Below are 15,094 nucleotides of genomic sequence, written 5' to 3'. Positions count from 1 at the left end.
ACACATTTTAATAATTTTGATTCTGCCAACCCATGAGCATGGTATGATTTTCCACCTGTTATATCCTCTGCTATTTCCCTCCTCAGTGTTTCATAGTTCTCCCTGTAGAGGTCTTTCACCTCCTTAGCTAAATATTGGGCATTTTGTTTTCTTTGTTGCTATTGTGAAGGGTATTAAATCTTTGACTTGGTTCTCAGTTTGACTGTTGTTGGTGTATAGGCATGCTACTGATTTGTGTACATTGATTTTGTAATCTGAGACTTTGTTGAATTTGTTTAGCAATTCCAGTAGTCTCATGGCAGAAACTTTGGGCTTTTCTAGATATGAAATCATATCTTCAGCAAAGAGAAATAGTTTGACCCCTTCTGCCCCCATTTGGATGCCCCTGATTTCCTTCTCTTGTCTGATTGCTCTGGGTAGGACTTCCAGCACTATGTTGAATAGAAGTGTTGATAGAGGGCAATCTTGTCTGGTTCCAGTTCTAAGCAGGAATGCTTTCAATTTTTCCCCATTCAGTATGATGTTGGTTGTGAGTGTGTCATATATTGCTTTTATCATTGTTAGGTGAGTCCCGTCTATGCTTATTTTGTTAAGTGTTCTTATCATAAAAGGGTGCTGAATTTTGTGGAATGCTTTTTCTGCATCTATTGAGAGGATCATATGGTCTTTGTTTTTGCTTCTATTTATGTGGTCAATTACATTTATAGATTTGCGTATGTTGAACCATCTCTGCATCTCTTGGATGAAGCACTTGGCCGTGATGGATTATTTTTTTGATAAGCACCTGAATTCGGTTTGCTAGGATTTTTAGAATTTTTGCATCAATATTTATAAGGGATATTGGTCTACAGTTTTCTTTTTTTGTTGTGTCCTTTCCTGGTTTTGGTATCAGGGTGATGTTGGCTTCATAAAACATGTTGTGGAGGACTCCTTCTTTCGTGATGTTGTAGAATAACTTCTGCAGGATAGGCACCAGTTCTTCTTTGTAGTTCTGGTAAAATTTGGGTGTGAAACCATCTGGTCCAGGACTCTTTTTTAGGAAGGTTTTTTATTGCTGCTTCAATTTCGGTACTTGATATTTGTCTGTTCAGGAATTCTATTTCTTCCTGATTCAGCCTAGGGAGGCTGTGTGTTTCTAAAAATTTTTCCATTTCCTCTATGTTCTCAAGTTTACATGCATAGAGGTTATATAGTATTCATAGATGGTATTTTGTATTTCCGTGGTATCAGTTGTAATTTCTCCTTTTTCATTCCTGATTGAACTTATTAGAGTCCTTTGTTTTCTGCTTCTTGTTAATCTCACAAGACGTCTGTCAATTTTGTTTATTTTTTCAAAGAACCAACTTTTTGTTTTATTAATAGTCCATGTAATTTTTTTGTTACTAATTTCATTTACCTCTGCTTTGATCTTTCTTATTTCTTTTCTTCTACTGGGTTTCGGGTTGGTTTGCTCATCCTTTTCCAGTTCTTTGAGATGATTCATTAGATTATTGATTTGTGATCTTTCTGTCCATTGGATGTAGGCATTTACAGATATGAATTTTCCTCTCAGGACTGCTCTATGCTCCAGCTGTGTCCCATAGATTTTGATAACTTGTGTCTCCTTTATCATTTACTTCAAAGAATCTTTTGATTTCCATCTTAATTTCCTCTCAATAATCTTTCAGCAAAAGGTTGTTTAGTTTCCATGATTTTGTGTAAGAGATGAGAGTTTCTGTTGGAGTTGATTTCTAATTTTATTCCACTGTGGTCTGAGAAGATGCATCGTATAATTTCTACTTTTTTAAATTTGTTGAGACATGCTTTGTGGCCTAGGATATGGTCAATCTTATTTTTTTATTTAATAATATTACAAGGGTACAAACGTTTTGGTTACATAAATTGCTTTTGTACCATTCGAGCCAAAGTTATAAGTGTGCCCATCCCCCAGGTAGTGTGCATTGTAACCATCAGGTGTAAATTTACCCCTCCCCCCCTCCCCCCTCCCACCTACTTGATTTCCAATGAATGTTACTTCCATATGTGCACATAAGTGTTGATTGATTAGTTCCAATTTAATGGTGAGTACATGTGGTGTTTGCTTTTTCATTCTTGTGATACTTCACTTAGAAGAATGGTCTCCAGTTCCATCCAGGTTAATACAAGAGGTATTATTTCACCATTTTTTTATGGCTGCGTAGTAATGCATGGTATACATATACCACATTCTATTAATCCGCTCATGCTTCTTTAAATGTTTGTTAGAATTTATCAGTGATTACATCTGTACCTGCAGTTTTCTTTGTTGGTAGGTTTTTAACCACAAACTCAATTTTTAAAAATAGATACCTGGATTATCTATTTCTTCTTCAGTGACCTTCAATAGCTTGTATCTTTTAAGAAATTGGTCCATTTCATCCAACTTGTCAAATTCATAGGTGTGCAGTTGTTTGTTATATTGGTATGATATAGATTTTGTTGCTATGGTATATTATACATATTTTTATTTCTTTCAATATTTCCAAGCACACCATTCTATGTATCAGAATGATACCTTTTCAGGTTATTCCTGCTGCCTGGAACACCCTTCCCTGAAGACTCAGTTCAATCGTCACCTTATATATAAAAACCTCCCAGGCATCTTAGAGGAGACCCTGAATGAAAGTAATTTAAGAAGTAAACTGAATGCTTCCAAAGTCATCTCCTGGTTTTTTTCTTTTGTATAATATGATTCTAATGTTTGGCCTTAAGCATATTTTCTTCTTCATATAAATATTTCCTGGTAAGTATTAGCCTTATTAATTATTATTGGTCATAACATTGTTTTCAAAGTGCTGTATCAACCTTTCTTATAGTTTAGTTACTGAGTTCTAATACCCAGACACTACTGTGCATCTAGTAGGTAAATTTTTATTGTGATATGCTGGCTGAGTTTTGACTGTGGTTTGTTGATCTAAAACATTAGTGATACATTTCCATAAAAGTGCCCATTAAGATAACTGCTATCATGGTCATGCCACCTAGATTTTCTTACAGTAGCGAGCAATCTCTGAGATCTTCAAGATTGAAGTCTATACTTTTGTGTTTCTACTGATTCGAGTATTACATAAATGGTACATAAAAAATGTTTACATCACAGAATACCACAAACACTTATTCTTCTAGCACCTTAAGGACTATACTGGGGTTTTAGTAATTGAGAATAACTCCTATTATAATATGGGGATCCCAGATTTTCTTCTAAAGATTAGGCAAATTTCTGATAAGAAGTTCATGTTTAAAATAGGCTTCAACCCATTTCTTCACAACCCTTGTCTCAAGGACATATGTAAACAAAATATAGTGAGTGGGAAATTTCCACAAGGAGACTATTTTTCACCTATATTATCATTTAGAATGTCTTTATCTACAATTTTTGGGATTACAGATCTATAGCTCGGAGAGATAATTGCTGGGAAATACTACGTGTAACTTTGAGTGTTACAGTTTACAGCTGGCCAGGATTGTTTAGTCAAAGACAGATAGGTATTTTTAAAAGACCTTATCTATTAAGTGTTTGGAGTAGTGGGCTAGTTTAGGGCTTTTGCTGGCAGAAGCTCTACCCTGGTTAGAAATGAGCTGGGCCATCTTATTGCTTTAATAGGGATCAATCCAACACGTTTCAGAAGCGAGGACCTGTTTGGATTATTCTCTAGGACACAAAACATAGACCAGAAATGGCCAGTTCCTTGCAAATCAAAAAGGAAAAAAAACGCCAAACTAGCTATGCTATTTCTATTCCTGTATGTAATTAGGGAACTCAAAATTAAGGAGGCAGAAGAAACCAATAGAGAAATAGGTAAATGACATCAGCAGTTCACAGGAAAAGAATATATATGGCCCTTAAACCTATTTAAAAAAATAGTCGCTCTCACTTATAGGAAGGGGCACACAAATTTAAACCACCCTGAAAGTAAAGACAAAAGACCTAATAAAGCCAAAATCCATTTTTTTTAAAAAAGAACAAAGTTGGTGGGTTACATTAGCTGACTTCAAGTCTCACTATAAAGCTACTGTAATAGAAACAGTATGGTACTGACTTAAGGATAGCAAAATAGATAAATAAAAGAGAATTGATAGCTCAGAAATAGACCCACACATATACAATCATTTGATTTGACACAGATCCCAAAGTAATCCAATGGAGAGGGGGTTATTTTAAACAAATGATGCTGAACAAAAATTATTTGAAATAGACAATAGTTTTAAACCTAGAAACTAAAACTATAGCTTGTCAACTTTGGAGCAGCAAATGTTTCTTAGACAAGATACAGAAAATTACAATTATATAAGAAAAAAATAGGTAAATGAAACTTCTATAAAATTAAAGCTTTTGTTTATCAAAATATACTAAGAAAATTAATAGGAAAGCCAGATAGGTATAAAATGTGCATAAACACATATCTGAGAAAGGGCCGGTATGCAGGATATATAAAGAACACTTCCAACTTAACCATAAAATGAGAAACAACCTATCTTTTAAATTGGACAAATTATTTGAATGTGTAAATAATTCACAGGTATATAAAAAAGAGCTCAACATTATTAGTCATCAGGAAAATGTAAATTAAAACCACAATATGATACTATCACACACCTACCAAAATTCCAAAATTAGAGAGAATGTGGAACTGAAACTTTCATACCATATTGGTGTGAATTTAAAATGGTTCATCCATTTTGGGAAAAGGTCTAGTAGTTTCTTATATAACTAAGCATATACCTATCTTATGACCCAACAAATCTACTTTTATTAATAGTTATTTACCCAAGCAAAATGAAAGCACATATCCGTAAAAAAGACTTGTAAAAAATGTCCTCAACAACTTCATTCATAATAAATAGCAAAAAACTCGACACAGTCCAGGTATCCATGATATATTCATACAATAAAATACTTCATAACTTCATTGAAAGAAAAGAACTGCTGATAAACACAACAACATGCATGGATCTCAAAAAACATTATGCTGAGTGAAAGAAGCCTTACAAAGAAAGTACATACTGTATGATTCCATTTATAAAGAGCTCTAGAACAAGCATGGTGAAAAAATTCAACAGTTATAGTTGCCACTGTGATTGCTGGGTTAGGGGCTGACTAGAAAGGGGCACAAGGGAAATTTTTGGTATGATATCTTGATAGGTGTTTGGGTTACACGAGTGTATGCTTTTGTCAAAATCCAGAAACATACCCTTAATATTTGTGCAACTCATTTAATATGAATTTTATATCAAAATAAAAGAATTAAACAGGTACAGAATTTTAGTTATGGTATTCATGCTTAAGTATTTAGGGAGATATACACTGTTGTTGCAATTTATTTTTAAATGCATCAAAAAATAGATCAATGGATGGAGAGAGGGATCGATAAATAGATATGTGATGAAGCACGTATAGTAAAATGTTAATAGTAGTGTATCAGTGATGGGTATATAGTAGTCACTATAAAGTTCTTTATATTTGCTGAACATTTGAAATTTTTAAAAATAAATTGTTGGCAGGGAGATAAAATGTTAATTGTATAATCTAGGCAGTAGATGTATGCATTGTTCAATGTACAATTCTTTTTCTGTGTGTTTGAAAATTTTTACAGTAAAATGTTTAAAAGTAAACTATACTGAGAAACTTCTATCAGGTTAGCAAAAATTTAAGAGTTTATCAGAATACTCACTTATCAAGGCTGCGGGGAAAAAAGCACACTCATACACTGCAGGTGGGTGTATAATATGATGCAAATGGCCAATATCTAAAGATACATTTACGCTTTAACTCAGAAAAATCCATTTTCATTACTTTATTCTACTATTATACCTGCACACATCTGAAATAATATGTATTCAGTATTCACTGTGGCATTATTTGTAATAAGAAAGATTGGCAAAAATCCAGTCTAGCAACTAGTGGAATGAACTATGCTATATCCATGCAATTCAATTTTAAGCAGCTATTTTCAAAAAGTCAAGATCTCTATGTACTGATATGGAGCAAAATCCAGGATATGAAATTAAATGTAAAGTACAAAAAAGCCAAAAGGTAGTACTTTTTCCTTTAAGAAAGAGAGAAAAGTAAAAATATGTATTCTTATTGACTGGAGCACTGGAAGTATAAATAAGAAACTAAAAAATGAGTACATATGGGGATGGAGAGGAACAGAGTGAATGAAGATGGGATGGAAGGAAGACTTCCCAGTGTTACTTTCACACATATATGATTATATAATCTATTCAATGAAAAAAAGACAAAAACAATCAATGGTGGATGGAAAAAAGAGTGTAGCAGTGACAGAAGGGCAGCAAGGGCTTTTCAGTTAATTGGACTTATTACTCATAAACTTTCCCAAAAGTTTCAATTTCTATAAAAGTTAAAAGCAAGTTGAGAAATACCAACAGCCTCCATACCTTTTGGTCCAGGTAACCCATCCAAGCCGGTGCGTCCTGGAGGACCTGGAGGTCCTGGGAAACCACGATCACCTTTTGGACCCAGTGCTCCTTTGAAACCTGGAAGTCCTGGTGGCCCAGGAGGCCCAGGGAATCCAAATCCTGGCTCTCCCTACAGCATAGACATGACAAAACACAACAAAAACTCCCATGACGTTCCTGGTGCTTACTGTTCACCATAAAGAATTTAAAGCACAAAATACAAGGTAATACTTCTTTTTCCATGGTGGTGAGAGATGATAATTCAATAAAAAGCAATTGGTATGTTGCAGAAAACATCTGGAAGGATGGGAAACAGGGTTTAGTAAAACAGTGAGTTGGACTGGTTTCAGGATAAGAAAGAGATAAATGAAAGAGCATAAGATTAAAGAACAGTCTACTCAAGTAAGGAAATGTGATTATAGATAGTATGAGATAATCCTAAATAATTATTTTCAATTTGACTAGGTATAATAATGGCATTTAGGTGGTGTTTTTTAAAATAAAATGTCCATTTACTTAGAGATAAATACTGAAACATTTATAAGCAAAATGACATGATTTTGAAAATTGGGTTAAAATATTTAGTCAAAGGAAAAAGGAATAGATGAAGCAAATGTGATAAAATCTTAATAATTTTGAATCTGGGTGATAAATATATGAAAACACATTATATTATTCCTTTTACTTTTGTGTTCATTTGAAAATGTTTATAATAAAAACAACCAATAGAGAAGTGGTTTTCTCATGAAAGCTGGGGTCATGGTTAACTGCTTTTTCCATGGAAAATAAGTAATTATGATGAAACACAGGAATTTGAAATCAATTAAGCACAGAGAAAATGCATAGGAACAGTCAGGATAATTACATGACAAAACAGTTTGCTGAAGGTTGGCTGAGGAAAGTTTGAGATTAGATATTTTAAAAAGAATAGAAAGTAACTCAAACACAGTATCTATTATTATTATTGTTATTACTAAGTCAACAGCAGTGATTTGCATTACGTATCTGTGATGAATTAGAACAGAGGGCAATAGTATGGGAAGGTCTTGACATGATATTCAATGCCATTTCAACCAATCATCACACAGGCATGGACAGAGACGAAAAGGACAAAGGTGAGTCTACAGAGATGTATGGGGGAGCTAGTCATTGCACAGGCATACCTCATTTTATTGTGTTTTTGCAGATATCACATGTTTTACAAATTGGAAGTTTGTGGCAACCCTGCATCAAGCAGGTCTACTGGCGCCATTTTTCCAAGAGCATGTGCTCACTTTGTATCTCTGTGTCACATTTTGGTAATTGTTGCAATATTTCAAAGTTTTTAATTATTATTATATCTTCTATGGTGATCTGTGATCAATGATCTTTGATGTTACTATTGTAATTGTTTTGAGGAACCACGAACTACACCCATACATGTTCTGACTGCTCTACCACCTGGCCACTACCCCATCTTGCTCCCTCTCTTCAGGCCTCCCTATTCCCTGAGACACAACAATATTGAAATTAGGCCAATTAATAACTCTATAATGGCCCCTAAGCATTCAAGTGAAAGGAAGAGTAGCACATTTCTCACTTTAAATCCAAAGCTAGAAATGATTAAGCTTAGTGAGGAAGGCATGTCAAAAGCTGAGACAGACCAACAGCTAGGCCTCTTGTTCCAAAGAGTTAGCCAAGTTGTGAATGCAAAGGAAAAGCTCTCAGAGGAAATCAAAAGTGCTACTTCAGTGAACACAAGAATGATAAGAAAGCAAAACAGCCTCATTGATGATATGGAGAAAGTTTTAGTGATCTGAATAAAATGTCAAACCAGCCGCAACATTCCCTTCAGCCAAAGCCTAATCCATAGCAAGGCCCTAACTCTCTTCAATTCTATGAAAGCTGAGAGAAGTGAGGAAGCTGCAGAAGAAAAGTTGGAAGCTAGCAAAGGTTGGTTCATAGGGTTTAAGAAATGAACCTGTCTCCATAATATAAAAGTGCAAGGTGAAGCACCAAGTGCTGATGTAGAAGCTGCAGCAAGTAATCTAGAAGATCTAGCTAAAATAATTGATGAACATGGCTACACTAAACAACAGATTTTCTATGTCAATGAAATAGTCTTCTATTGGAAGAAGATGCCATCCAGGACTTTTAAATCTAGAGAGAAGTCAATGCCTGACTTCAAACCTTCAAAGGACAAGCTGACTCTCTTGCTAGGGGCTAATGCAGCTGCTGACTTGAAGTTGAAGCCAACGCTCATTTACCATTCCAAAAATCCTAGGGCACTTAAGAATTATGCTAAATCTATTCTGCCTGTGTTCTATAAATGGAACAACAAAGCCTGGATAACAGCATATCTGTTCACAGCATAGTTTACTGAATATTTTAAGCCCACTGTTGAGACCTACTGCTCAGAAAAAAAAGATTCCTGTCAAAATATTACTGTTCATTGACAGTGTATCTAGTTACCCAAGAGCTCTGAGGGAGATGTACGAGGAAATTAATATTATTTTCATGCCTGCTAATACAACATCCATTCTGCACCCTATGGATCAAGGAGTCAATTTGACTTTCAAGTCTTATTATTTAAGAAATACATTTTGTAAGGCTATAGATGCCATAGATAGTGATTCCTCTGATGGATCTGGGCAAAGTGAATTGAAAACCTTCTGGAAAGCATTTACCATTCTTTTTTTTTTTTGAGACAGAGTGTCGCTTTGTTGCCCTGGCTAGAGTGAGTGCCATGGCATCAGCCTAGCTCACAGCAACCTCAAACTCCTGGGCTTAAGCGATCCTACTGCCTCAGCCTCCCGAGTAGCTGGGACTACAAGCATGCGCCACCATGCCCGGCTAATTTTTTTTTCTATATATATTTTAGTTGGCCAGATAATTACTTTCTGTTTTTAGTAGAGATGGGGTCTCGCTCTTGCTCAGGCTCGTCTTGAACTCTTGACCTCGAGCGATCCACCCGCCTCAGCCTCCCAGAGTGCTAGGATTACAGGTGTCAGCCACCGCGCCCGGCCCATTTACCATTCTTTATGCCATTAAGAACATTAGTGATTCATGGGAGGAGGTCAAAATATCAACATTAACAGGAGTTTGGAAGAAGTTGATTCCAACCCTCATGAATGACTTTGTGGGGTTCAAGACTTCAGGGGAGGAAATAACTGAAGATGTGGTAGAAATACCAAAAGAACTAGAATTAGAGGTGGAGACTAAAGATGTGACTGACTTGCTGCAATCTCATAATAAAACTTGAGTGAATGAGGAGCTTCTTCTTATAGATCAACAAGAAAAGCGGTTTCATGAGATGGAATCTATCCTAGTGAATATGCTGTGAACACTGTTGAAATGATAACAAAAGACTTAGAATAGTATGTAAACTTAGTTGATAAAGCAACACCAGGGAGAGGATTGACTTCAATTTTGAAAGAAGTTCTATTGTGGGTAAAATGCTATCAAGCAGCATCACAGGCTACAGAGAAACCTTTTGTTAAAGGAAGAGTCAGTCAATGTGGCAAACTGCATTGTTGTCTTATTTTAAGAAATTGCCACAGTTACCTCAACCTTTAGCAAGCACCACTTGCATCAGTCAGCAGCCATCCGCACTGAGGCAAGATCCTCCACCATCAAAAAGATTACAACTTGCTGATGGTTTAGAGGATTGGTAGCATTTTTTAGCAATATTCACTTTACTGCCATGGTCTGGAAACAAACTTGCAATATCTTTGAGTTATGCTTGCATTCTCTAATTTAATCAAAGAATTGGCCATTCACAAACAGGTTCGGAAATTTTTCTTGCTCCAAATATGACCTCTTGGACTACTGAACATGATTTGGGGTTAAATATTTTAAATGACAATAGATAAGATAAAACAGTTAAGTTTTATCTATATAGTGAAGACTTGGGATGATGTCTAAGACAAAACAGAGAGCTAGAAATAAGAAAGGTAGCAGAGATAGGAAAATTAGAAGGAATAAATTAAAATGTCCCAGACCTTCAGTCCTGGAAAGCCTGGTGGCCCAGGAGGACCTTCCAGACCAATTCTTCCAGGTGTCCCAGGTGCTCCTGGAGGTCCCGGAATTCCAGGAAAACCTGTAAAATGATGTTATTTTTAATCCTCAAAGAGAAGACACTTTAAGAAAGATATCCAAATTCCCAAACCCACATTTTCACCTTATCCAATCATGCTTAGTGATTGCAGTAAGAAAGATGTTAAAAGCACAATGACATGCTATATGACTACTTAGGTTAGGATCAGGCTTCACAGATACCTGTATTCCCTCTCTATTACCTTATGATCCTATTATTTTCACATAGAACTAGTGTGTAGGAGATACGCTCTTCTGAAGAAAAATGAGGGATACTACATAATAAGATAGAACTTAATGTAAGAAATGAATGCCACACAAAAACACAGAAGAATTTTTCTTCTGCTTACATCTGGATATAATATGATAAAGGTCTACTATATAATTCTGGACATGAGCTAAAAACAATTGCAGATATTACATACATATAATCATATCTGACACTTTAGAAAACACATGGTATAAATGAGTAAGGATATGTTTAAGAACTGTCCTCAAACCAATGTGTAATCTTGTCTCTTGTCATTCATGAGAATAAATTCTGTGAAGAATAAAGCAGAACTAAAGCAACAACCCTGAAAAATTTCAATAAATAAAGAGAATATTATTTAGGATAAACCATTGCTTAGATATATGTATGCAGTAAATCTGTTTTCTGTTTAACACAATGCATTAATTCAACAAGTATCTACCATGTGCTTTCTTTGTGCCAGGGACTGTTCTAAGCCCTGAGAACAAAAGATAATAATTCTCATGATTTTTTAGCTTATATATCATTTCAGCATATATACAATTTCAACATTTTCATGTCTGGATTGTTTTAGATAAATATAATGAATTAAAAGTTCATATGCACTTTGACTATTCATCTATAGCATACAAAAAGGTACAATTAATATATTTTATTTGTTGGTGAATTATATCAAAGCAAAACGTCATACTAATCAGCTAACCTACCCTGCTCGCTACCCATTCCAACATACCTTTGGGACCAGGTGGTCCAGGAAGCCCAGTTCCAGGGATACCTGGTTCTCCTTTGCTACCAGGTATTCCTGGCAAGCCTGGTTGGCCTGGAAGTCCAGGATCACCTATGGAGAAAAAACAGTTTTTGGGAAAGGGAAATGTTCAAATAAAAATAGCCAACAGTATTAAAGATGTTTTGGAATAAAATTCTCATATACCTGGAAGACCTACTTCACCATCTCTGCCTGGGTTACCAGGCAAGCCAGGTTTCCCTGGCTGGGTTATGGTCTGACCCGGATCGCCTTTAGGACCTGAGAACAAGAGTAAATCAGTAGTGAATGAGAGATTTTTACCTGACTAAAGATGTCTTTTAATTCAAAACAGAAAAGGAAATCATCAATGATCTTTTGAAAATGCTAACAAAAATTCACAAGAAAAACAATCCCACATTATGTATTCAAGGAAGATATCAAACAGAAAAATTTCAAAGAGAAAAAGTAGATGACAGCTTTAAGAGTTTCCATGATTGAGGATGTGTGACAATTAATTTTAGGTGTCAACTTGATTGGATTAAGAGATACTTTAGGTGTCAACTTGATTGGATTAAGAGATACCCAGAAACATTATTTCTGGGTATGTCTGTGAGGGTGTTTCTGGAAGAGGCTGGCATTTGAACAGTGGACTGAGGAAGGATGATCTACTCTCACCCAATGTGAGCGGGCACCATCCAATTAGCTGAGGGCCCAGATAGAAAAAAAAGGCAAAGAAGAGGTGAATTTGCCCTCTCTCTCTCTTTGGAGCTGGGATACCTGTTTTCTCCTACCCTTTGACATCAAAATTCCAAGTTCTCCGGCCTTCAGACTCTGGGACTTGCACCAGCAGCCACCCAAGTTCTCAAGCTTTCAAACCTGAACTAAGCCACACTGCTGGCTTCTGTAGTTCTCCAGCTCGCAGGCAGCCTACTGTGGGACTTCTCAGCCTCCACAATCGTGAGTTAAATTCCCTAGTAAATTATCTCTCATTTGTCTGTCAATCTATCTATCTTATGAGTTCTGTTTATGAGGAAAACCCTAATATAAGATGTTACCTATTAAAAATATCTAAAAAACCAAATTGTGATAAACACGGAAAATACTTGTTTTTGGTCAGCTAATGGCACCTTTACATTTTATGTATGCTAAGTCCAAGTACAACTACTTTTCATCAACTGAAATAGGAACTTGGAATGGGCTCAGAAAAAAGAAAGTTTTCCTAAACACGACAAAAAAACACTAACCATGAGAGAAAACATTAATAATTTTGACTATATTAAATTGATTTCTGTTCATTAAAGACACTATACAGAGTGTGAAAATAGCCAATAATGGTGGGTAAAAATTCATAGCTACCTAAAAACTAATATACAGAATATACAAAGAACTCCTCTAAATCAATAAAAAAAAACAATAGAAAAAATGGTCAAAACACTTGAATAGGCATTTCACAAAAGGACATTCAAATGCCAATAAACATATGAAAAGGAGCTCAACTTTAATGTAATCATAGGAATGCAAAATAAAACTATGAGGCACTATCACACTCAACAGATTAGCAAAACCATAAAAGTCTGACAATTCAAAACGTTTGTGAAGATGCAGAGCAGCAAGAAATCTCTGACACTATATGTAATGGTATAAATTGGTACAATTGCTCTGGATATAGTTTGGAATTATCTACTCAAGCTGTAGATGCACTTATCCTATGCCTCAAAAATGCTAATCTTAAATATATATCCTAGCCCAAGAATTGGTAAGCATTTTCTGTAAAGGACCAGATAGTAAATACTTTGGTCCTTGAAGACCATACGGTCTCTTTAGAAACTACTCAACTCTGTTGTTGCAGTGCTAAAGCAACCACAGATAGATGATGGTAAATGGGTGTGGATGTGTTCAAATAAAGCTTTTATTTATAACAGCAGGCAGTGGGCCAGATTTGGTCCATGGGTCATAGTTTGCCAACCCCTTCCCTAGAGAAGTATGAGCACATGAACACCAGGAGATAATATATATATGACTGTACATAAAAGTATTATTCATAATAAACTGAACTGTAAATAACTTAACTGACCATTAACAACAGAATGGATGAATCAACTGTGATATACACCACATACACATACATACATAAATACATACAATGGGGTACTATACAGCAATGAAAATGAATATAAGATAGCTATACACAAAAAACACTCACCCTATGATTCATTAATATGAATTTCAAAAAGAAATAAAAATAATGTTTAAGAATGTATACATAGCTGATAAAACTAGGAGGGAAATGGAAGGAAATTATGCAAAAATCAGGACAGTGGTTACCTTTGGAGAGGAGGAAGGGGACTGTGATCAGAAAAGAACAGGGAAAGGAGGGTGGGGGTTTCTAGGATGCTGACAATGTTCTATTTCCTGAAGTGTGTGGTAGTTATGTGTGTGTTTCTATTAAAATCATTCACTATACTTTGCTTTATGTATCATGTATTAATACTTAAGAATAAAAGTAATAATAATAACAATGAAGATAGAAAAAAAATTGAAGAAAAGGCCTCCTTAAACAAAACCACATTGTGTTCCCTTGCTAAAGAGTTCTTAAGAGTCCAAATATAACAGTCAGGGAAAGACATCTCTCAGGAAAGGAGGCCTAGAATGGCCAAAATACATCTCTGCTTTTAAGGACCAAATTTAAAACAAAACAACCAACCATAGTAAACTCACCTGGTACTCCTGGCTGGCCTGGACTTCCTGCCACACCTTGTATGCCTTTTTCACCTACTGGGCCTGGAGGGCCAAAACCAGGAGGGCCCATAGGCCCCGTATTCCCTGGGAGACCTGGTAAACCTGGGTTCCCAGGGGGACCTCTTTCACCCTTAAAAACAATTCCACCCTAAAAAGGGAAAAGTTTAATACAGAAACACGTAGAAATAACAACTATCTGTAGGTTCGTATTACTGAATACAACTAGGGAAAGGATATAGACATATAGTTCTTCTTAAAAACTGTGTAAGTGAGTAGGGTTATGGGATGGTATGTATGATCACTTCATTTATTTATTCCTTCAACAAATATTTTTGAGTTCCTACTACGTGCCAAGTGCTGGTGATAAAACAGAAAATAAAAATAGACAAAAATCTTGGACCTCATGAAGCTTACATCCTACTATAAGTCAAGAAGGTTACAGTGTAGCTAACATATTATAAAATATTACTTCCCACCTAAATATCCTGGGCTGTGTATTGTGCACAAAATGAGACTGTTCATTTATGTTCAATCTTTTGACTCTGTGGCACATTTAACAAGGCCATCTATGCATGCTAATCCCTAAACTTACTATATATAAAAACCAAGTTAGATTTCTGGTTGTCAGGTCTACACCCAGAAAAGGATACATGGAATAAGACAGAGGAAACCACACACTGACTCATAAACATCTCAACTACTGCTCATCTACTCTCAGCTAATATTACTCAATATAGTAATGGGTTAAGAAGTTTATAAAACAACCAAGAGAAAAGAATAGTGCAGAAATCCTACATAGTCAGTAACAATATACCATTACTGTATAATTACAGTCTTTTAAGCTTTGA

The 15,094-nt window shown here is 35.5% G+C and overlaps 1 protein-coding gene across 3 annotated transcripts in view; it reads right to left on the bottom strand.

Moving 5' to 3' along the window:
* The window catches only part of COL4A5 (collagen type IV alpha 5 chain), a 223,516-nt gene that overhangs the window by 71,011 nt on the left and 137,411 nt on the right, over positions 1 to 15,094 (bottom strand). For all 3 annotated transcript variants that reach the window (XM_045537798.1, XM_045537799.1, XM_045537797.1), the window contains 5 exons: positions 14,226 to 14,394; positions 11,694 to 11,786; positions 11,496 to 11,600; positions 10,419 to 10,516; positions 6,418 to 6,568 (listed from right to left, as the gene is read on the bottom strand). In XM_045537798.1, coding sequence (XP_045393754.1) covers positions 6,418 to 6,568; positions 10,419 to 10,516; positions 11,496 to 11,600; positions 11,694 to 11,786; positions 14,226 to 14,394 — 616 coding nt within the window. The remainder of the gene's footprint in view (positions 1 to 6,417; positions 6,569 to 10,418; positions 10,517 to 11,495; positions 11,601 to 11,693; positions 11,787 to 14,225; positions 14,395 to 15,094) is intronic.

This window comes from Lemur catta, chromosome X (assembly GCF_020740605.2).
Source record: "Lemur catta isolate mLemCat1 chromosome X, mLemCat1.pri, whole genome shotgun sequence".
NCBI classification, from domain to species: Eukaryota; Metazoa; Chordata; class Mammalia; order Primates; family Lemuridae; genus Lemur; species Lemur catta.
The sequence above is the reverse complement of the archived record's forward strand: the minus strand, read 5'-3'. Positions and strand labels throughout refer to the sequence as shown.